Here is a 21895-nt window from a genome sequence, read left to right as displayed (position 1 = left end):
ACACTGATCTTGCACAGGTGTGATGGCTCATGCCTGTAATGATATCTCAGAACTCTGAGAGGCTGAGGCATGAAACTCTCAAGTTCGAGCCCAATGTGGGCAGCTTAGTGATGTAGGAAGATCTTGTCTCAAAATATAAAAAAGAGAAAAAGAAAATTAAAAAGGGCTGGGGATGTAGCTCATTGCAAAGGACTTTGGGTTCAATTCCTAGTACTGCAAAAGAAAACCAAATTCCCTACCAGAAACGCCAAAGAAAACAAAAATACTGTGTTTTCCTAGTTACATGATCTTAGCACTTTGTCAAAACTCAATTGGCCACATGTATTAGGATTTATTTTTGGGCTCTCTATTTATTCCACTGGCCTATATGTCCTTAGGCTAATATTACACTATTTAGATTACTATATTGTAAGTTTTGAAATCAGGAAGTATGAATCTCCCAAATGTTTTTCAGAACTGATCTGGCTATGTGGAATACTGTGAGATTTGATGTAAATTTTAGAGTGGATTTTTTTATTTCTGCAAAAAACACTAGGATTTTGGTAAGGATTGCATATATCTATAAATTGCTTTGAGTAATATCACCCTTTTAACAATATTAAGCCTTCTATTCCATGAATCTGGGATATCGTTCCTCTTATTTAGACATTTAATTTGTTTCAGCAATATTCTGTAATTGTCAGTATAAGTTGGGTTTTTTTTTTTTTTTTTTTCCTCCTGGTCCAAGTTTTTGATTAGGTTCTACAATTCCAAAATAGTTATTTCAGACAGTTCCTGCCAGTTCAACAGTTGTTCAGATGGAAGGATGGATTCTTGGAACTTCCTACATCACTGTGATCTGAGATCTTGCTTCCCCAAGAGCTGGGTTTCTCCTTTGCCTTGATCACCACTTCTAGCCTAATAAATCTTTGTTTCCATGTAGTTAAGGTCATGCAGATAAATATCATGTGGAAGAGTTGGCTTCATGTTGCTTCAAAGCCACAGACTTTACTCCTGAGTCTGATTTTTAATTACTTATAAATGTAATGTGACACATTTAAGTAGTTCAAAAAAAATCTGAGTATGGGTGTAGAGATGATTCAATTAAATCGTATTTCCTTTTGAAATCATATAAATCCAACTTAGGCAGAACTCTCAAGGCAATATGACTTGACATTTTTAATATGACATTTTAAAACTACAAATGGGGCTGAGGATTTAGCTCAGCGGTACAGTGCCTGTCTGGCAAGTGCAAGGTTGTGAGTTTGATTCCTGGTACTGGAAGAAAACCAAAAAAAACCAAAAAATAAAAAATAAAATCTACAAATGATTCATTAAAATTTTTCATTCTAAATCAGTGAAACAGGTTCACTTACTATGAGTTCATTGCCCATCTCCAGACAAGGAGCCAACACCTTGGACAGACTCACAAGTAAATATGGAAAGTCAATTAGTTGATTTAAGTCCTGCTCGGGGCTGCTTTGTAGTGGTCTCTGTCAATGTTGAACATAAAATGTTTATTTTTTGAGCTATGGCCTTGCTGTTTGGCTTATCAGGCCTTGAACTGGACTCAAGCCATCTTCCTGCCTCAGCTTCCCAAGATCCTGAGAGGACCGACGCACACCACCATGCCTAGTGCTGGACCTTTTACTGTTGTTATCATACATCTGTCCAAAAGATTCAAAACCAGCCTCCCAAACCTGCAGTAGCTGTAGAACAAGGACTGGTGCATATTAATCTTAGCTCATGTTCTGTTTTTCATCATGGTTTATTTTAGAAATGTATTGTTTTGTTTTCAAATATATAGAAATTTATGTTATGTTAAAAAAATCAGTAAAACAATGTTTGAAACACTTTTGTTTGATCTGTTTTCTTTCCCAAGCGAGTAATTTTTGGTCAGTCAAGCACTGGCTTAGTGAAAAAGAAACACTGACCTTCTGTCCTACATTTTGCCACCTTTTCTCTTCCTGATATAATAATCTTAAAATTAGAATGTTAAAAAAAATCAGTGAGAGAACTGTATCATAATTTTTTAGGGAACAGAGTTTGCAACTTTATCACAAAGGTGGAGAATCTTTGGAACTTTTTTCCCATTTGAAGATAAAGCATTCATTTAAGACTGGAAAAAATACAATGTTCCCTGTAGCTTTTTTTCCATTACTAAACATTTCCCACACTCAAGTTATGGGTCAGCTATCTAATCATTAGTATCTATTTCAAGATGTTCTTAATTCATATTTTACCTCAGAAGAAAATAACAAAAATGATGTTGGGGAGTTGATATTGTGTTTCATGAATGATCTGTTAACTTTTTTTATTTAAACAAAGATTCTCTCTGCTCATAACATCAACAGACATCTTCTGACCTAAAAACTAGACTTTCTTCTCCCTGGAGGACCTTTCAAGTTGAGGATGATCACTATGGTAGGGGCCCCGCAGCAACACTCTTTTGCCAATGCTTTGCCACTATTTGCTCGGGCTTCCTGGATAAAGGCTTCTAGAACTCTCTGCCTCTTGGCTTCCCTTGCCATTCCATTTCTGGATGTAGCTTCTCTTTCACTTTTCTTCCAGGTAGAGGAGCAAAGCTCTATTTAAACTGTGTCTTTGGAAATTTTCCAGGAAAAAGTGGGCAGGGAGTCTAAGCACTGAGTATAGAGATTGAGATCAGTTGCCCCTCATAAGCACAAGTGTCCCTGTGAAAACTGTCCCCCATGAAAACTGTCTCTTTTAGTGCCTACTGTTTTTTTTTTTTTTTTGGTTTTTTTCCGGTACCAGGAACCGAACTCACGACCTTGCGCTTGCCAAGCGCTTTTGCCGCTGAGCTAAATCCCCAGCCCTAGTGCCTACTGTTTCTGTCCCTTTAGAGTGGGGGTGTCCCTGCATAGATACCCCTGACTCCCCGCTTCCTATAGGAGCCTGTGCCTCGGCTCAGCACCGCAGTTAGCAGCAGAGAGGTCCTGGCCCAGTCACTTCCCTGCAGGCCAGGCCAGCTGTGCACGTCTCCCCGTCATCACCCCTCTCCCACACGTGTCCTGCTCGTTCTCCTCTTCCCCCTGTGCCTGCCTTTCTCAGAAGTTAGCTTACGAAGCAAAGTTGTAACTTTGAATTCCTGTTTTTCTAACCACCCTCATGTGACAGGATATCTCCTTACTGGAGGGTTTTCCTAAATTCAGGAGCCCTTTATAAGGGGCAGCTTCCTCCTGCCTCCTTTTCACCCTGAGGACCCAGGCCAGGCTGGGGGCACTGTCAGGGGCCCTGTGTGTTTCTTTTTCACGTTCTCCTTTCCATCTGCGGGAGAGAAGGATACACCGTGGGCCATGAGGCTGTCCCTACTCCTGGGTTTTGTCTCTGCCATTCCAGTTGCTGTGCAGCTCCTGGGTAAGTCAGCTGTGAGGTGGGGACTTTGGCAGGACGAGGTGGGGGCCGGGGGGCGCACTTTCCTCTTTGGGGTTAACGCTGAGCCCTGTGTGCACCCGTGAGAGGAGACCGCGCTTCCCTCACAACACCTGCACACACGTGCAATCCCAGCCTGCACCCGGCCTCCAGGTTTACAAGCCCGGAAGGGCGGCCGCTTACCAGGTGGCAGGTACAGCGGGAAGGAGCCCCGCGTCCTGTGGCTGTCTCTCTCCTCGGCTAGTGCAAGGACTTCCTGCTCTGTGGTTTGCTGCTCACTCTATTTCCATCTAACTCCCAACAATTACTTTCAGAGAGTCCCTGGGTGAGGGGAGGAGGAAGATTCTCCTTCTCCCGTCCAAGGGCAGGATCAGCCAGCAATCCCTGCCCCCACCCGGGATTCCAGGGGATGCCCGCACTCATTTTTTGCCCTGGGAACCATTTTTAATCATTGACATTTTTTAATGCTGGGAGGCTCACCCTTATCTGTTTTCTAAGTTGGTTAAACTGTCTCATAAGCAGATGTTTTCAGTTTTTAATTGCACTTTGTCGGAAGATGGGTGACTGCTTGTTAGGAGCAAATTCAGAGCTTGTCAACGTTTCAACGATGTTACTGATTGTTTCTGTTCCCTAGACTCAACCTGCTTCAGCTGCAGGAAGAGTGCCTGGGAGAATTTTCATTCCCACTTCTATTTTTGAGATGATTTAGGAGAGATTTCAACTTTGGTGCTTTTTTGTTGTTGTTGTCCTTGTTCCTCATCCCTCTTTATTTCCACCAATCAAGGGATCTGGAGCAGTTTGTCCCAAGGGTCCCACTGAGAGCCCCGCTGTGACGGTGGCCAGGAAGCTCCCTGCTGAGAGAGTGTTTGACAACAGAAAAGACTCAATCCTAATAAGCATTAAGAGTAGTGATTCTCAAATTACAAGATATGGCAGCATGGTTGGTGCCCTGCCTCTGCCACTTGCTAGCTGTGTGACCCTGAGCAGTGACTTACGTTTCTGTGCCCTAGTTTCTGTGTCTATATAGTGGGGAGAATGATATTTCCTGCCCCGTGAGTTGCAGTGTTGACTCGGCGAGTTACAGATGTCTGTTTAGGAGCATGACCCCACAGTAAGTGGTTAGTAAGCAGTAGCTGTTAAAAGAAGCAGCTTCGTCCCCTCCGGTCACAGTCATGCATTTTCCAGTAAGAGTAGGATGTTAAGGACTGATGATGAAGTTTCTCAAGAAAGCATGCTGAAGAGAGATTCCTGGGGGCCAGAGAGCCTGGGCTATAACGCAGCTTTCTCAGCTGATGGTGGGTGCTGGAGAAGGATCTCTGGAACTTGGACTTGAAAGGTCTGTACTGTAGGGGAGGCCCTGCCTCCACCTTTTCCCATATTTCTGTCTTGTGCAAGAGAATTAAAATATTCTCTAAACCCCAAAGGTGAAAATTCAGACTTGAGAAAATCTAAGGGTTGTGTTGTCTCAGATAGAGTCGTCTGCTGAGGAGTAGTAAGTTCCCTGTCATGAGATGCCTTCAGACAGATTCTGGATAAATAATTTAAGACCTGGACCCTACAACTTAGTCCAGTCCAGCAGGAACAGCCGCACACTGTAGCTACATTAAAAAACAAAACAAAACAAAACAAAACAAAAAAACAAAAAACTAAAGAAACAGGTAAAATTGATTTTATTATGCTATATTTTATTTAGCTCAATTGGGCCAAAATAAGACCAATGTTTAACTAATATAAAAATTATTGGAATATTTTCACTTTCACACTTAAAAATTAACACTTCTCCCAGCACTAGGGAAGCTGATGCAGGAGGGTTGCGAGTTTGAGGCTAGCCTGAGTTAGATAGCAAGACCTTGTCTCAAAAAAATCAAGAAAAAGGTTAAACCTGATGTGAATTGTATACTTACAGCATGTTCAATTGACACTAGTCGCACTCTACAGTGCCAATAGTCGCACAGGGCCCCTGGCCCCCATCTCTGCCAGCACAGATATAACCCTCAGTTTTTAAAATCTGGCTTCAGTGCTTTTGAGGAAGAAGTGTTTCTCAATGTTCTTAGGAATTTTTGCTCCTTGAGACAGCAGAATGCTTTGCCCTGACCAATGTTTCCTTCTTCCTGGGCGGAGCGACTGGGGGAGAGAGGGAGGTACTGAAGAACTGTTTACTTGGGAAATCAAAAGGGAAGAAACAACCAAAAGAGGGACAAGGGGCGCCTTCCAAAGTGTTTGTTTTGCCCCAGAGCACATGATTCTCAGTTTACCTTTTCTTAGGTAGCACAAGAGGAGAGGAATCTGGGTGAAGTAACGCACAGGTAGATCACCAGGCCTCCTTCCCTGGCTTCTTCCCCACCAAGAAAACCCACAGGAAGCTCTCCTTGTTTACGGTCAACCCAGAGCCTTCTCTTCCACGCCCGTGGGGGCAGCACAAGTAGGCATCCAGCAGGGAGGGCTTCATGAAGGGAAGTGCATGAGTGTGCCTGGGAGTCTAGGCCAGTAAACAGAGGACCCACTTGCCCTTCCCACCCTGCTGTCCCTTATCTCTCACTGCCAACATTGAGGCCTTGGTGCATTACAGCTGCAGTGGAGATGTGATAAAGGTGGACGCCAAGGTGGGACCCAAACAGAGACATTTAGTTTGCAAGTGAGAGGATTTGGTTCATGGGCAGTAGCTTGCTGGTAAACTGAACAAGCTGTTTGCAGAAGGAAAAAAATAAAAGACACTGATTTGATTTGTGGTGTTTACTGATCTCCATGATGAAATCGTCCCACCATGGTGGATGTGAAGCTACTGAAACACTGCTTTGAAATGCAGAGTTGGGATGAGGTATCACTGACAGGCTCTCAGGAGCTGGTGCCAGGGACCACAGAGCAACGGGGAAGGGGCGAGGGTCTCTTTCCAAGCTCTGAGGCTGCAGGTCCAACAGGGGCTAGAAAGAGTGCTGAGCCAGGGCTGGTTGTGCCACCAGAGACGCTGTAAGTCCTTGAAGCAAGCGGGACCTGTGTAGTGAAGTTTTAGTGTGATCCTTGTGCAGGCTCCTGGGCACTGCTTTAGCAGGCAGAGGTAGACCCTGGACGTCAATCTCAGCTCTTCCTCTTCCATCTACGCTTGGATTTCTTGCTGTAATTTAAGACTGGATGAGTGAGAATCAGGCTGGCCTTGCTGGGCCGGGTCAGGGCCTCAGAGTGGGCAGGAAGCTGCCACATTGTGATTCTGATCCTGATAGATGCAAACAAACCCTCATGTAATTCTGATGCTGTTGTTCTTCCTGTTTCATTTTCCTCATCTAAATGCTAAGGAAGAGAATTAATACTAATGCAGTGTCACTAGGGTACTGCAAGTCACCGTCACTCTTGAAAACTTGTATTTCAGTAGAAACAAGTCTTACGGTATTAATTCTTAAATGTATTTATTTTCCACAAAAGCCAATTAAGTGGGAGCAGAAAATCCGAGCCCCTAGCTTCTGTTTTGTTTGTTTTCATGCTCCATTTTACAGCTTGCTCAGGGCTTGTATTTAGAAGTCTATGTTCACATCTGAGCGCCCCCAGCGGAGGGCTAGGGTAGCGTTTTAGTGATTAAGGGCTATTTGGAGTTTGAGGTACAAGTACGGAGCACAAATAACTGTGGCAGAAATACAGACATCAGGGAGCCCTAGCTTTGCCCAAGGCAGTTGGGGAGGAATCGCTTTTTACCTTTTGCTAGAGGGGAACCTGAGAGGCTCAAAGGAGAGTGGGTTCCAGAAGGTCCTTGTGGCAAGGACCAGAGCTAACTCTTCTTTTTTCCTTTTCTTTTGGTACCGGGAATCGAACTCAGGACCTGTGCTTCCCAGGCAGGCACTTCTACCGCTGAGCTATATCCCCGGCCCCAGAGCTAACTCTTGACTGTGTTTTCTTTTCCCCTCCCCCTCCTTCTCCCCCAGTTCCCCCTCCTCCTTTTATTATTCCCCCATGTTTGCAGTACACAATGATTACACACAGCATGGGGAGGTGGTCCCTGTAATAACGTCTTGGTTCTGTTTTCACCCCTTCCCTCCTCCCCCATCCCATGGTCCCCTTCCCTTTTGCAAAAGATCTGTCACCTCGCTTCCTATTTTATTTTGCTCTTTAATTTATTTATATTTTGGGTCTCTTGTCTGATTTATTTCACTTAACATTATGGCCTCAGGCTGCATTCATTTTCCTACAGATAACTCGTTTATCTTTCTTTGTGGCAGAGTAGTACTCCATTGTGTGTAAATACCACATTTTCCTTCTTCATCATCTGCTGATGGACATACAGGCTGCTTGCAAGATTTAGCTACTGTGTTTGTTTTGTTTTTTTGTTTTGTTTTGTTTTGTTTTTTCCGGTACCGGGAATTGAACTCACTACCTTGCGCTTGCCAGGCAGGCGCTGTGCTGCTGAGCTAAATCCCCAACCCCCGATTTAGCTACTGTGAATTGTGCTGCTATAAACATAGGCATGCATGGATCACTGTAGTATGATGTCTCTAATTCCTTTGGGAAGATACCTCAAAAAAAATAGCTGGGTCAAATGGAATTTTTAGTTTTAGTTTTTTGAGGCCTTTCCATGCTGATTTCCATAGCAGCTGTACTAGTTTACACTCCCACCAACAGTGCAGAAGGGTTCCTTTTTCCCTGAAGCCTCCTCAGCATTTGTTATTCTTTGATTTCTTGATGGTGGCCATTCTTCCTGGGGTGAGGTGGAATCTCAGTACTGTTTTAACTTGCACTTCTCTAGTGGCCGGCGATGTTGAACATTTCTTCGTGAATTAATTGGCCATTTGTACTTGTGAGAAGAGTCTATCTGCTGGGAGCAGCTGAAGCTGGAAAGTAATTATGCGTGCAGGACGAAGCCAGCCCGAGAACACGAGAGCTCCTTGAAGCATGTAAACAAGCCATTGCAGCTTGTAAACTGATTGCTGGGTAGAGAGGCTGAAATGAATGTCAACCTCTTGGGGGTATAAATAAATATTCTATCATTCTTGGGCAGTTCAGCTCTTTCAGATAGGAGACAGAGGATCCCCACCTGACCCAGTGCTTGTCTGTTGTCTGTCTCTTCCTCAGTCCTGCTGCCGTTCCTCCCCAGGGTACACCAAGAACCCAGTGAGCCCCTTTATCTGTCATTTCAGGGACCCATGTTTTCTGACTCAGGCTAACAGGTAGACATAATTTAGCAGCTAGAGTGTGTTGGTCAGGAAATACATCAATGTGGATCAAAACTGTATGCTAAAAGAGGGACTTAGGTCCCTCGTTTATATCACAGTTTGGAGATTTTTTTATTTCAGAGGGACACAAGGGAGTGCTGATTCAGTATTTACTACATGCAAGATGACACTCCGGGGCTTTACATGAATTCATTTAGAAGTTCACAGTAAGTCTGTCAAAGAACATGACTATCCTCATTTTACAGATGAGGAAACTAAGGCTGGAATGGTTAGTTTAAGGCAAAACAGCTCATAAATGCTGGAGCTAGATTTTGATTGCAAATTTGCCGGTCCCCAAAAACATTCCTCTCCCTTTGATGCTACCTGCCTCTGAGGCTGGAAACTTGGGTCTCTGCCTCCTCTGTCCTTCTGTCCTTCTGTTTCTCTTTCTAGGTTGCTGAATCAGCTCTCTCTTTGCTCTAATTCCCACCTGCTCTGAACCATTTCATACAGTATCGGAGACCAATTTCCCCAAGTTAATGATAATAATGGCACATATGTGCTGAGCAATTTCTGTACCCGGAGCTGCTCTAAGGCCTTTATTTAAATTATCTCATTTAATTCTTACCTCAATGCATAGGTTCTGTTACCTCCCCTTTACTTCACCAATAGCAAAACGGAAACACAGAGGAGCGGTGACAGTTGACCAAGGTCACCCAGCGAGGAAGTGCTTGAATCTGGTTAACTGGGAACCAAACAGTGAAGCTGTCCATCCAGGAAGAATAAAGTCGTTGGCATGACTGCGTGTCAGTGCAGAAACGGGCTGTGGAGACAACTACAAAACCTGTAGATGTGTTTGTCTGTCCCCATGTTGGCTGGAGCTGGCATTCTGAAGCTGCTGATAGAGAAGCCAGTGCAGCAAGGATGAGTGTTGGGGTAGAAGTTCATATTTTTAGAGATGTTGAAGGGATAGCGTGGGAATTTCATGCATTTTTGTCTTCCCCTTGAGCTCAGAATTCCCTTCACAACTAAGTGTGGTGGCAGAGGCCTGCAATTTTAGAAATCTGGGAGGCTGAGTCAGGAGAAGTGCCAGTTGGAGCCTAGCCTGGGCACCTTGGTGACTTAGTGAGCACCCATCTCAGAATTAAAAGAAAAAACAATTTAAAAGGGGTTAGTGATGTGGCTCAGTGCGGAAGGCTCAGTTTAATCCCCAGGACTGGGAAAACAAAAACCAAAAAAACCATTTCAGATTCATTTTTGCACCTCCCCAAATGGCCAAATGTAGTGACAACATCGGTAGGTATTCTCAATATTTAATGAATGAATGAATGAAGGATCAAAGTGAGAAACAAAATAGTTCTTAATTTTTCCTTTACTTTTTGATCAACACTACTAAGTCCCTTCCTGATGATTCTTCCTCTTCCCCTAGCATCAAGCATAGCTTTTCACATGTACTAAGTACTTAATGAATACTTTTCACTTGATTTCAGTTTTTTTTTGAAAACCATTTTAGGATTTGCTTATTATTGTTGATGTTATTATTAATATTTTGGCAATACTGGGGATTGAACCTAGGGCTTTCCCATTGATCTACATCTCCAGATCTTTTTTTATTTTGAGACAGGATCTCGCTAAGTTGTCCAGGCTAGCATACACACTTGTGATCCTCCTGCCTCAGCCTCCTAGGGCGGGCAGTTGCAGGTATCTACCACTATGCCTGGTTTTGCATTTGCTTCCCAAGGCTCATGGACATCCTGTATCTTGTTGTTTGTGTTTTTCCCGGAGGTGGCACCTGACAGCTGTGCTCTGGTTTGAGTGCAGGGTGATCCCAGGAGGCCCTGGCAGGGCAATGGGGAAGTGAGACAGGAGGGAAGGTGTGTTGACAAGCCTGTGACCACAGGGGGCAGGAGGGGCTGGGATTTGCCGGGGAGCTGTGGGTGACGGTGAGGACTACTCTCCTGGAGTCTCGGGGTCATCCCATCCGAAGGGCAAGGCTCTGAGTGTGCCCATCGCTGGAGAAAGGCTGGTCCTGGGGCCTTTATTTAAATTATCTCATTTAATTCTTACCTCAATGCCTAGGTTCTGTTACCTCCCCTTTACTTCACCAAAAGCAAAATGGAAACACAGCGGAGCAGTGACAGTTGACCCAGGTCACACAGCGAGGAAGTGCTTGAATCTGGTTAACTGGGAACCGAACAGTGAAGCTCTCCTTCCAGGAGGAAATAAAGTCTTTGGCATGACTGCGTGTCGGGGCTGAAACGGGCTGTGGAGACAACTACCAAACCTCTCTCTCACCTGTCTAGACTGCTCTGTGTGCCACCATGGGGCTGAGGTCTCTGAGGGTCAGAAAAAGTGCCCAGGTCAAACGATAAGCTGTGGAATTTGCGGTGGGGCTCACATGCACTAAGACGGCAAAGGGCAAAGAGGAATGAGACGTGCTCTGGTGCTCCTTACCACGGGAGTATGCTTGATTACCTTCTGCCACCTCAGCGTCTCCCTCTTCCAGAGCTATTTTCCTTTATCTCTTCATGTCAGCATTTTCTTTGGTGATAACGGAGAAAGACTAAAAGTACAACAGAAAATATAGAATATCATCTTATTGCCCTCAGTACTAACCTCTTAAAAGCGAAGTTTCTTTGTTGGTAGGTTTGGAAGTGTCTTTGCTTGTGGAATGCTCTATCATAATTTAAAAATGGCAAACCATAATTAAAAGAAAATTCATGCTGCTGGTATTGGATGTCTGAGCTTCAGTTACTTTTAACTTGAGATACTGATTGAAATTGATCGATCCATTCCTAAGTATATTTTGCCTTAATGTTGGCCCTTGAAATAAGCAGAGTAGAGTATGCACCTGGCGTGATCAGAGAACTTGTTTCTCGGGTTTTTGTTTGTTTTGTCATTAGCACAGTGCCTGGCACACAGCAGATGTTCGCCGAGTATTTGTCAAACAGTCGATATGAGATTAGAAAGAGGGAGTTCAGATAGAGGGAGAATATCTTCAATTAATAAAGTTCTGATGTGTAAGTATCAAAGTGAGAAGCTCAGATCTTATAAGTATGAAGGCAGACATAGGAATGTGGCCCTTTATCTGCTTGGCTTTGCAATATTTTTGTTATAAAAACAAAATTAGTACAGATAAAACTTAGAATGTTTATAAAGATGTGACAGTACAGCGGGGAAGAGGAAAGGCAATGCCCGAATTTGCCTTTGGTCAGGATGAAAAGCCCTTGCAGAAGAAGAAGTATGACATCTAACTCAAATACATTCCACAGTGACAGTGATAAATGCAGACCCACTCACTGACAGCTTCGGGAGATGAAGTATGTGCAAATACATCACCATCATGTAATAATGTTACGTTTCCTTGTATTGTCCGACAAAGGCAGTATCGAACTTCTGCTTCCTAACTTTGAAAGATAAGTTGAGGAAACAAGACTAGATAAGTGTGTGCTGAAACTTTTCATTTCCAAATGCTCTTTTTGTAAGTGTAAGTGTTTATAAATTGCCCTTAGGGAAAAAAATAAGCTTCCAGGGAAAAAGACTAGTTGTAAACATACCCAGAATTATTAAAATAAGTTATCTGAATTATTTGTCCAGATGCTTCAGATTAAGTAAGTATTCTTTCATTTATTCAACTCATATTTGCTGAGAGACTGCTTCATGCTTCCCTAAGTGAATCTGCTGTGTTCAATCGGGGTGATGGAGTTTATTTTCCTTGTGGAGTTCACCCTGTAATAGTGGGATACAGACAAGGCAGACAAGTAAACAAATTGTAGCCAGCTTGCGAAGGGGTTGACACCTGACCTGGGATCTTAGCAGGCCCAGAAAAAGGAACTCAAAATATGAAGTTGGTAATGTGGGCAGGAGCGTCGGGGCGTTGAGGAACAGAAAGGCAGCTAGGTTGAAAGGTGGCCCGTGGGCTGCCCTAGGGACGCAGGGTGTTTTCTCCCAGTGTGTGTTGGTAAAGACCTCCCAGGGTTTTTGTTGTTGAGAAATGAACTTTGGTTAGAAACAAAAATCTTCCAACCCAAGGCCCAAGGTAACAGAGGAAGAAAATGAGTGGATTACTGAGTAAGCATTCAGTCATGATGTGCTACACACTGTAGGCAATCCAGTAAAGGAATCATGAAAATAGAGAGATATCACAATGAGCTGCGGTTCAGGGGATGCAACCATCACATGGGGTAGATTTTGCAATGTGGAGTTGGTGATAAGTCAGGCCCAGGTCCTGGAAGGAAACTGGGAGACAGATCATGAAGAGAAAAGAATGGAGTAGGACAAATGTATTAGGCAGGGGTCTGCAGAGAAATAGAATGTGCGTATGTGCGTGTATGTGTGTGTGTGTGTGTGTGTGTGTGTGTGTGTCTGGAGAGTTAAAGAACTGGCTCATACAATAGTGGAGAGCAGTAAATCCAGGGTTGACAGGAAAAAGTTGCTATTACAGTTAGGTCTGCATAAGTCCGCTTCCCATCACTATAAGGAAATACTTGAGATAATTTATAAAGGGAAAGGTTTTACTTTGGCTCACAGCTTTGGAGGGTCCAGTCTGTGATTGGTTAGAGCAGTTGCTTTGCGTAGTTAGCAGCCAGGTAGCACATCATGATGGAAATGTGTGGTAGAGCAAAACAGTTACCTCACAACCAGGCTGGAGTCCCACCATCCTCTTAGAGGACACACTTGCAGTGACCCAAGGACTTCCTGCAAGACCCTACCTCCTGGAGGATTTACCATGTTCCCCAAATAGCATACTGTGGACAAGCTTTAACACATGGGCCTTTGGGAAACATTTAAGATCCATACTAAAGGCAATTTAGAGGCAGAAGTCCCTCCCCTTAGATGGATTCTCTCTTCTTCTCAGTTTGTTTTTTCTGAAGGTCATTGACTAATTGGACCAGGCCCTACCCACATGGTAGAGGGTCATCTGATTTCCTCAAATTCTGCTGAGTGAATTTCTCATCTTAAGCAAAGTAACATGTAGCATAGTGTTTGACCCTAAAGCTGGTCACCATAACCCTGCCAAATTAACTCATAAAATTAGCCTTTGTAGTATATGTTTGGGTAGCACCAATAGATTCTGGTGTTATCCTGGAAAGTGCAGGAAAACTGAAAATCCAGGGTGATACTTATGTTTTTAGTATATACATCTGGGTGTATATAGTGCCATGGAGAAAGAGAAGACTACTACTATATTTAAAGTTAAAATGGAGCTACCGATGAAAATTAGACATGTAAAATAAAAGTCCAGTAAGTATAAACCCTTTAAAGAAGCAACACTGTTCATGGATAGACTTTCCCATACCTTATGTTAAATGGCTAACTATCACTCAGTTGGTCAGTCAGCATGTGTTAGTCAGCTGTGGTGGTGCATGCCTACTCTAAACCCAGTATTTTGGGAGACTGAGGCAGGAGGATTACAAACTGGGGTCCAGCCTGGGCAACTTAATGAGATCCTGTTTTAAAAAAAAGATGGGATATAGTCAAGTAGTATAGAGCGATACATGCACACAGTGTTGGCTACTCAGCAATATAATTGACATAGTTGAACCGTGAAGGGAAAGATATATTTATTATTAACAATGAGATGTTAATGAGAAAAGCTGTCTGAAAACTGGAAGACAAGTCCAGAAGGGAAAACAGCAAGTTGAAAAGCCACAGTGAATTAAATGACGGAATTTTCAGAACTCATTACTTTTTTAGAGGAGACTAAATTTATATTTGTATGTAGTAAGTGACCCTCATTTAAAAAAATTAAAAAACTTTCCTATATCCTGTGTTTATTATGAGCCAAGTACTCCACTGTTGAAATTCTAATTTTATTGCCACGGCAGAAAATTCCTCATTTAGTCACACACGGGCACAGGCAGCAAGCAAATGAGGTCAAGCGAGGCAGAGTCCAGCTAGACAGGAGATGCGGCCAGGTATGGCATGTTCGGATGACAGATGTCAACCCCGGCGACGCCAATAGAAGCAGGTGTTCTGGATCCAGGCTTTATCGCGTCTCAATTCCAAGAAATCAAATGCGCACACATGAGTAACAGCTGAGGCACCCAGGCAGCCATTCAACATAGCGCAGACTTAGGGACCCAGGTAGCAAAGAGGCCGAGGTCTCCAAAAATGTAGCCAGAGGGAGAGAGAGGAGCATGCTGGGAGAAAATGATCTCTTCCGGCCGTGAGTCATTGTAAGCTTTAGGTCTAAGGCCCTAGAGCTGATCTCAGAGTCTAGGTGGTACAGACCTCACTGCGGCGCTGACAACAGCAAACAGATCCCAGCTGGGGCAAAAACTGTCGACATGAGAGGACCTTCCTCGTGACACTATTCTTGTTTTTTTTTCATGGTGATGATTTGGTTAAAAATGGTTTTACTCAGATTCTTAAAATCTGCAGTGCTACCAGCTTATTTTGAAAGAACTACACAGGCTGTGAGTGGTGGTAATATACCTGTAATCTCAGCACATGGGAGGCTGAGGCAGGAAGACTGCTCTAAGTTCCAGGCCAGCCTGGAATGCATAATGAGACCCTGTCTTAAAAAACAAAACAAAAAAACCCCATGCAAAGTAAGTAAAAATAAATTAGGAAAACTACAGAAGAAATGTATAATTTATATGCATGTTGTAAAATTAAAAGAAATCAGTCATTTCATTTGTGTATTCTTATTTTTTTTTTTTTGGTACTGGGAATCAAACTGAGGACCTTGTGCTTGCCAGGGAGGTGCTGTACCACCGAGCTATATCCCCGGTTCTATTTGTGTATTCTTTAAAAAGTAATCAAAGAAAGAAAAATGTTGACACAAATTCAGTTTTGATTTAAACAAAAAAATATGCTTACCGGGTCCTTTCTTCTTTTCTTTCTTGAGAGGAAGTCTCGTGCTTCCAGGTGGCAGTTACGCATTCTAATAAAAGTCACCAGTTCCAAATTACAAGCATACACATTGTTACTTTAAAAATTGTTCCTCTAAATGTCTCCAGTGATATCAAACTTACATTTATTTGTCCTTTGTTGACAACTTCACAAATAATTGTTCAATGCATTTTTGTCTCCTTTTGCTCTAGGAAGTTTAGATTGAGCTTGCCAATAAAATGAAAGTTAATGTACTATTATAGACATTTTAGATACTAAGTCTTGGGGCTGGGGATTTAGCTCAGTGCCACAGTGCCTGCCTAGATACTAAGCCTTTTTTTATTTTATGAAAAAATAAAATTTCATAACAAAAGGATGAGAATCATAATAGTTAATACACCGTGTATTATCTTCAAAGTGGTTACTCAGAGTACAAGACAGACCAAAAAGATTCTTATAAGAAAAAAAAAATAGATAATAACACAGAATACTCTTTTCAGTGAACAAAGCTAAACTAGTAGTATAAATGAAACAAATTAGCAAATAGATTAAGATAGTTTTGAAGCAAGGGAATATGTAGTTGGGGGAAGTATTTGAACTTTTCCCTCCTTCCTGTTTATCTCTCTTCCATCTTGCTTTTTATTGCCCATAAAAGAGGATGAAATGCTTAAGCTTGTGTGTTCTACTTATTTCACTTAACATTATGTTGCATCCATTTACCTACCAACACCTCAAGTTTATCTTTCTTTATGAGCACTCCATTGTGTATAAATACCATTCATCTGCTGGTGGACATATACGCTATTTCCAAGATCTAGCTAGTATAAACATGTGTACTCATGAGTCCCTGTAACAAAATGATTTTAACTCTTTTGGCAAGATACCTTTCAGGGGGATAGTTAGGTCAAATGGAATTTCTATTTTCAGTTTTTTGAGGGCTTTCCACCCTCATTTCCATAGTGGTGGTACTAGTTTACATTACCACTAACATGTAGAAGAGTTCTTTTCTTGTAAATCTTTCAGTTATTTATTGTTGGAAGAGGAAAAGTAAAACAAAATACAACAACTTGTCAAGTAGGCCTGACCTGGGCTACCCAGAATGCATTTCAAAAACTTGCAGGGCATAAAATAAAGATAAAGCTATCTAAAGTAAATTTTTTTTTTTTAAATTTAAGAATGTTACAAACCCCTAGGGTAATCAGTAGAATAATTATATGTAGGTTTCATCTTTCTGTCTCAGAAATGTTTCAGATATGTCATACTTCAAAATCCTGTCCTGGGAAATTCATGTGTTTAATTTTACAGCTTTTCATATTCAATTACCCACACTTTCTTTCTTTCTTTCTTTCTTTTTTTTTTTTTCCAGTACTGGGAATCAAACTCATGATGTTGCACTTACCAGGCAGGCACTATGCCACTGAGCTAAATCCCCAGCCCCCACCCACAGTTCCTTTTCTCAGATTGATATTCTTTCCTTCTGTTATCTTCCTTTTATGTGCAGTTCACTGCACGTGAGGTGGGCCTTTTTCTAAGGCTCTTCATGATCTCCAGGACTGCCAGCTGGTTGCCAGTGGCCACTGTGCTAACTTTGGCAGACCCGGTGGTTCAGCTCAGCCTTCCAGCCTTGGAGATGCCGCAGAAGAAAATGAGCCAGCCCAGGGCCTGGTCACCTCTCCCTCTTTTCCTGTAATCATAAGCTGTCTTGGTTCTTTTTTCTTGTTGCTGAGACAAAGTATCCAATGCCCAAAAATAAGGAAGGAAAGGTCTATTTAGCTCATAGTTTGTGGAGGTTTCAGTCCATACTTGGCTGGCTCCAAGGCAGTGCGGCACGTGGCAGAGGGCAAAAGTTCATGGTGGTGGAAGACAACAAAAGCAGCAAGAGCACAAGAGAGGAGTGGCAGAGAACAAGGCTCCTTCCCTCCCTTACATTGTATGCAAACTACCCACCCCAGGGCAGATGTAGAACTCACACCCGTAGTCACAGCACTGGATTATGGATCTATCAAAAACTCTAGAAGCCCTGTCCATGATTGCATGAGGCTTTAGGGGGACATCTAGACACAAACTATAACATAAGTCTTTAGGGAAATGGAAAGGTAGGGAACTTTTGACCTAAACTATAATCCTTCTTATATGACCACAGTTACGCATGTTTTCTTTCTTCTTTTTTAACAGATACAAGACAATTTTTAATCTATAATGAAGATCACAAGCGCTGTGTAGAAGCCGTCAGCCCCAATGCAGTTCAAACTGCCCTTTGCAACCAGGACGCCGAGTCACAGAAATTCCGATGGGTGTCTCCGGTCCAGCTCATGAGTGTTGCTTTTAAGTTATGCTTGGGGGTGCCGTCAAAAACCGATTGGGTTCCAGTCACCCTTTATCCCTGCAACTCCAAAAGTGAAATTCAGAAATGGGAGTGCAAAAACGACACACTTTTTGGGATCAAGGGCGAAGATCTATATTTTAATTTTGGCAATAAACAAGAAAAGAATATTATGTTGTACAAGGGGTCTGGCTTATGGAGCCGGTGGAAGATCTACGGAACCACAGACGACCTGTGCTCCAGAGGTTATGAAGGTGAGAAACTTGGCATTTTTTTACCTTTGCGTCATATTTCTCTCTTTTCCTGAGTTAGAATTTAAGAAAGTAACCATGTTCTTGTATGGTCTGTCTTAGGAATATTAACTGATCCTTTTTCTTTGAGCTTTGGATTTTTCTGTGTTCTAGAACATGGCGCTGGATAAATGTGATAAAAGTTCCTGAATAATATTTTAGCTACCTGTGGCTAATACAATGTTACTTTTGAGTTTCTCTGTATGTTTTCAACTTTGTGTTACAATTTTCAGAAAACCACTTTCACTGTAATCGTTGACTTAAATCTTGCTAGTTAATTTTATAAGATTTAGTGATAAATAAGTCTAACCCAACTATTTATTTCCTTTAAGTCTTCCTGGAGAAATGATCCTCAGAGCAATATTCTTTACCAATTCAGGTTGCCTGAGATGAAATTTTGACCAATTCCCTGACAGTTTGGGCTTCTAAGTGTTTCTGATTTATTTTGTCACTCTTTGAGTACTAAGTGAATGTACTAACCAGATCAGAAAAACTGAGGAGTTGGGTAATAAATTACTATGCACCATATTTAGTTAGCTGTCTTGGAAAGTGGTAGCAGTGGTATGACAGGAAATTATTGTACTGTTTGGCTTTTTGAGTTCTGGATGGTTAAATAAAATAAATATATTTAGTCTTCTTCTATCCTGGTCAACTTTCATTCTCTGGTGGCTGTCACAGAACAAAACAAAAATAAAAAAGAACTTGAAGCTGTGTACAATGGCTGGTCTTTTGAGTCAGATGATAGTGTCACCCCATTTCAAGTTTGGATACTGGGTTATTGTTGAGTGCTATCTAAGAACCTCACAGTCAGGGACAGGGCCTTTCTTCAGGGACAATATATATATATATTTCCAAAATTACTTTGTTACTGGGACTGCTAAGATGTGTTGAACCTAACTTATCCCAGTTAAGACAAAGCTCAGGAATTCAGTTTTTGTAAGCAGATAATTTGTTAGCTTTCCATTTTCAGGGACAGTCCAAGTAGAAGTTGAACTGGGGCGAGTAGGGCTCAGAAAAGTCATTTGAAGCCACTTATTGAACACAGTGCCTGAATTGGAGATTATAAGCAGCAGCCTTCTGACAAACTCCTTACTAGCTAAACGACTAAGTGTCTTTTGAGAACTTTTTCAAATCACAAAATCTCTGAAAGGTAATTAAGAATCCTTACCTGGGATAAACTCTGAATGTCAACTGGCAGCACAAAGCCAATGTAAAGGGTTGTCTTCTCCCAAAGTGGGAACCCCTAGAAAGATAAAAACGTTAAATGTTCGGAAGCATTTATCTAGGAGAAAATCAATAGAAAATTAAAGGGCAAGACAATGGTAAATCAAACTTGACTGCGTCAGTTTCCACAAGTGGAATAGCTGTGCTAATCAAGGAATTCAGTTTGATGAAGCCTGGTACTAACACATTACTGGACTTGTTTTAACATACAATACCTCAGCTCCCCATCTCCCTCCCTTTCTGTTCTCCTGTACGTTTTGTGACAAATGTACACAGGGCTTGGGAGAGTGGCTGTCATCCTTCAGTATGCTTAAGAATAATTTGGAGGGCTTGTTAAAAATGCAGACCCCCCATTCTGAATGTGCACAGAATGGGAAGGGCCAAGGATGTTTTGAATCATTTTTATGAAGCTGTGGGTGTTACCATGCAGAGAGTCCACTGACCACCTTCTGCATACTCTAGAAAGACCTCCCAGGATTTAAAATTCTCCTGCCTGAGGATCTAGACCCTCAGAGTGACCCTGAGAACTGTTACATAGAATATACATTAAAACTGATGACAACCTGAGTTGTAGCCCTGGCTGATTCTAAAGTTATTTTAGAATAATAAAATCAAAGCTGTAGACTTGGATGAATTTGAGAATTGTCTGGAACTTTGGACCACAGGAGGAAGAGTACTTTGACTGCAGTTATGATTCTTTAGTGACGTGGCCAGGGTAGAAGTTCATTCTTTCAGTCTTCTTAGTGCCTGTTGTCTAGACTGGATTTGTAATTATTACATAAGCTGAGGTAGTCCTGAAAGAGCCCTTTAGGATTGGCATCTATGAACCCAGCAAAACATTTTCTTGACCAGCTTAGTGAATAGTGCCTCTAACCCTGGAGAGGTCTTTATGGATTTTCTTCATAGAAAGGTGCAGGTATCCCAGTGAGCAAGAGTTGGCATGATTCTTCCAGAATCTAGCATGTAGCAGACGCAATTTGATTTGGGAGACTAGCCCTGAAACTTACGATAGAATAACATAAATGATAGAATAACATTTTAAAGTTATTAACAACTAGTTAGTTGATAAAAAAGTAATTTTGAGATAATTAAAACTAAACCTAGGTGGGATAAGTCCAAGGAATAAAAGAAAAGGACAGAAATGGAAGGAATTAACATTTATTGTGTCCTTAATATGTGCTACATGTCTTATAAACTTCTTACTAGCTAAATGACTAAGTGTCTTTTAAGAACTTTTTCAAGTCACAAAATCTCTGAAATGTGATTAAGAATTCTTACCTAGGATACACTCTGAATGTCAACTGGTAGCACAAAGCCAGTGTAAAGTGGAAAGCCCTAGACAGATAAAGACTTTAAATGTTCTGAAGAATTTATCTATATGAGTGGTGGGATTGTCAGTGGAAATAACTATGAGCTTCTCCAATCCTCTTGGTTTAAACCAAACCATTACCAGCTGTGGTTCTGGCTGTGTGTGGTGGTATATTCCTGTACTCCCAGGATTCTGGGCAGGTAAGGCAGGAGCAGCACAGGCTGAGCAGTCTGGCAAATTTTTAAGAGCCTGCTCAAAATATAAATTAATTAATTAATTAATTAATTAATATCAGGAGATACAGCTGAATGTGAAGGCTCTGGGTTCAGTTCCCTGAACACCCCCTCCCCAAAGGGTAAAAACCCTAGTGACTGCATATTTATTTTAATGTTCCTTTCTAGCTGAGTGCAGAACTTTGCATCTTTGCATTTAATCTTTTTGAATTCAGATTTTAAGAAGACAAGTGTCAATGGTAGATAATATCTCATGGTTTTGGTGGTTTTGAGTGGTTTCATTTCATGGTATCAATTAGAGAACCAGCCAACATTCCTACCCTTTCTCACAATCTCTGTTACAGACACTGGATGAACGAGAAAAGATTGGAAGGAGGTTAAATGTCACCTGGGCTACCTAGCTTTAAAGTTATTTTCAAGCTAATGCTTCAGTAATGCTATGGTTTCAACCAAGAGGAAGGATGGCCTTTCCTCTGTTTTGGAGGAAATGCAGAAGTTAACGCTGGTGTCACTAGAAGTGACTATTATTATTCTGTAAGAGGAAGGAGGAAAATCTGTTCCAACAGAAGTGGAAATGTAGTGCCTATGTCATCTCCTGGAGGGGTCCCGCCACAGAATGGAACAGCGGATGAAGGGAAGAGGGGTCTCTCCTGCTTAGCTACACTAAGTATGGTTAAAAGAGCAAGTCCAGTTCTTGCAATAGACTTCTTACAGGAAATTCAGTGTTAAGAATTACCACTGTGCTTATCATTGTTCCCATAGTCATGTACACGCTGCTGGGCAATGCAAATGGAGCCCCCTGTGCATTCCCGTTCAAGTTTGAAAACAAGTGGTACGCAGACTGCACAAGTGCTGGCCGGTCGGATGGATGGCTCTGGTGCGGGACCACCACAGACTATGACTCTGATAAGCTGTTTGGATTTTGTCCTGTGAAATGTAAGTAACCACTTAACAAAAGACATCTGATGCATTCGCTTTGGCTAGGAGGTGAGAAGACCTGTGTTTATCCAGACTGTTTTCCTCCCAAAGTTATTCACATGCATTAACCTGCTATATTCTGCCATTACTCTTTACACATATCATTGTTCCCATTTTACAATGGACAAGATGATTCATGTTGGCCAAAGACTAGAACACAGACTTTTCTCGGTCCTGGGCTCTTTGATGTGTAT

At 42.0% G+C, this 21895-nt stretch overlaps 1 protein-coding gene across 1 annotated transcript in view; it reads left to right on the top strand.

Annotated features, from left to right (window-relative positions):
- Positions 1 to 3079: 3079 nt before the first annotated feature.
- Positions 3080 to 21895, top strand: part of Mrc1 (mannose receptor, C type 1) — a 93144-nt gene continuing 74328 nt past the window's right edge. Inside the window, exons 1-3 of the mRNA XM_005386959.2 lie at positions 3080 to 3357; positions 17520 to 17921; positions 21486 to 21659. Of these exons, the coding sequence (XP_005387016.1) occupies positions 3297 to 3357; positions 17520 to 17921; positions 21486 to 21659 (637 nt within the window). The 5' untranslated portion in view covers positions 3080 to 3296. The remainder of the gene's footprint in view (positions 3358 to 17519; positions 17922 to 21485; positions 21660 to 21895) is intronic.

This window comes from Chinchilla lanigera, unplaced genomic scaffold (genome assembly GCF_000276665.1).
Source record: "Chinchilla lanigera isolate Chin_1 unplaced genomic scaffold, ChiLan1.0 scaffold00028, whole genome shotgun sequence".
NCBI classification, from domain to species: domain Eukaryota; kingdom Metazoa; phylum Chordata; class Mammalia; order Rodentia; family Chinchillidae; genus Chinchilla; species Chinchilla lanigera.
This window is presented reverse-complemented; position numbering and strand designations above follow the sequence as displayed.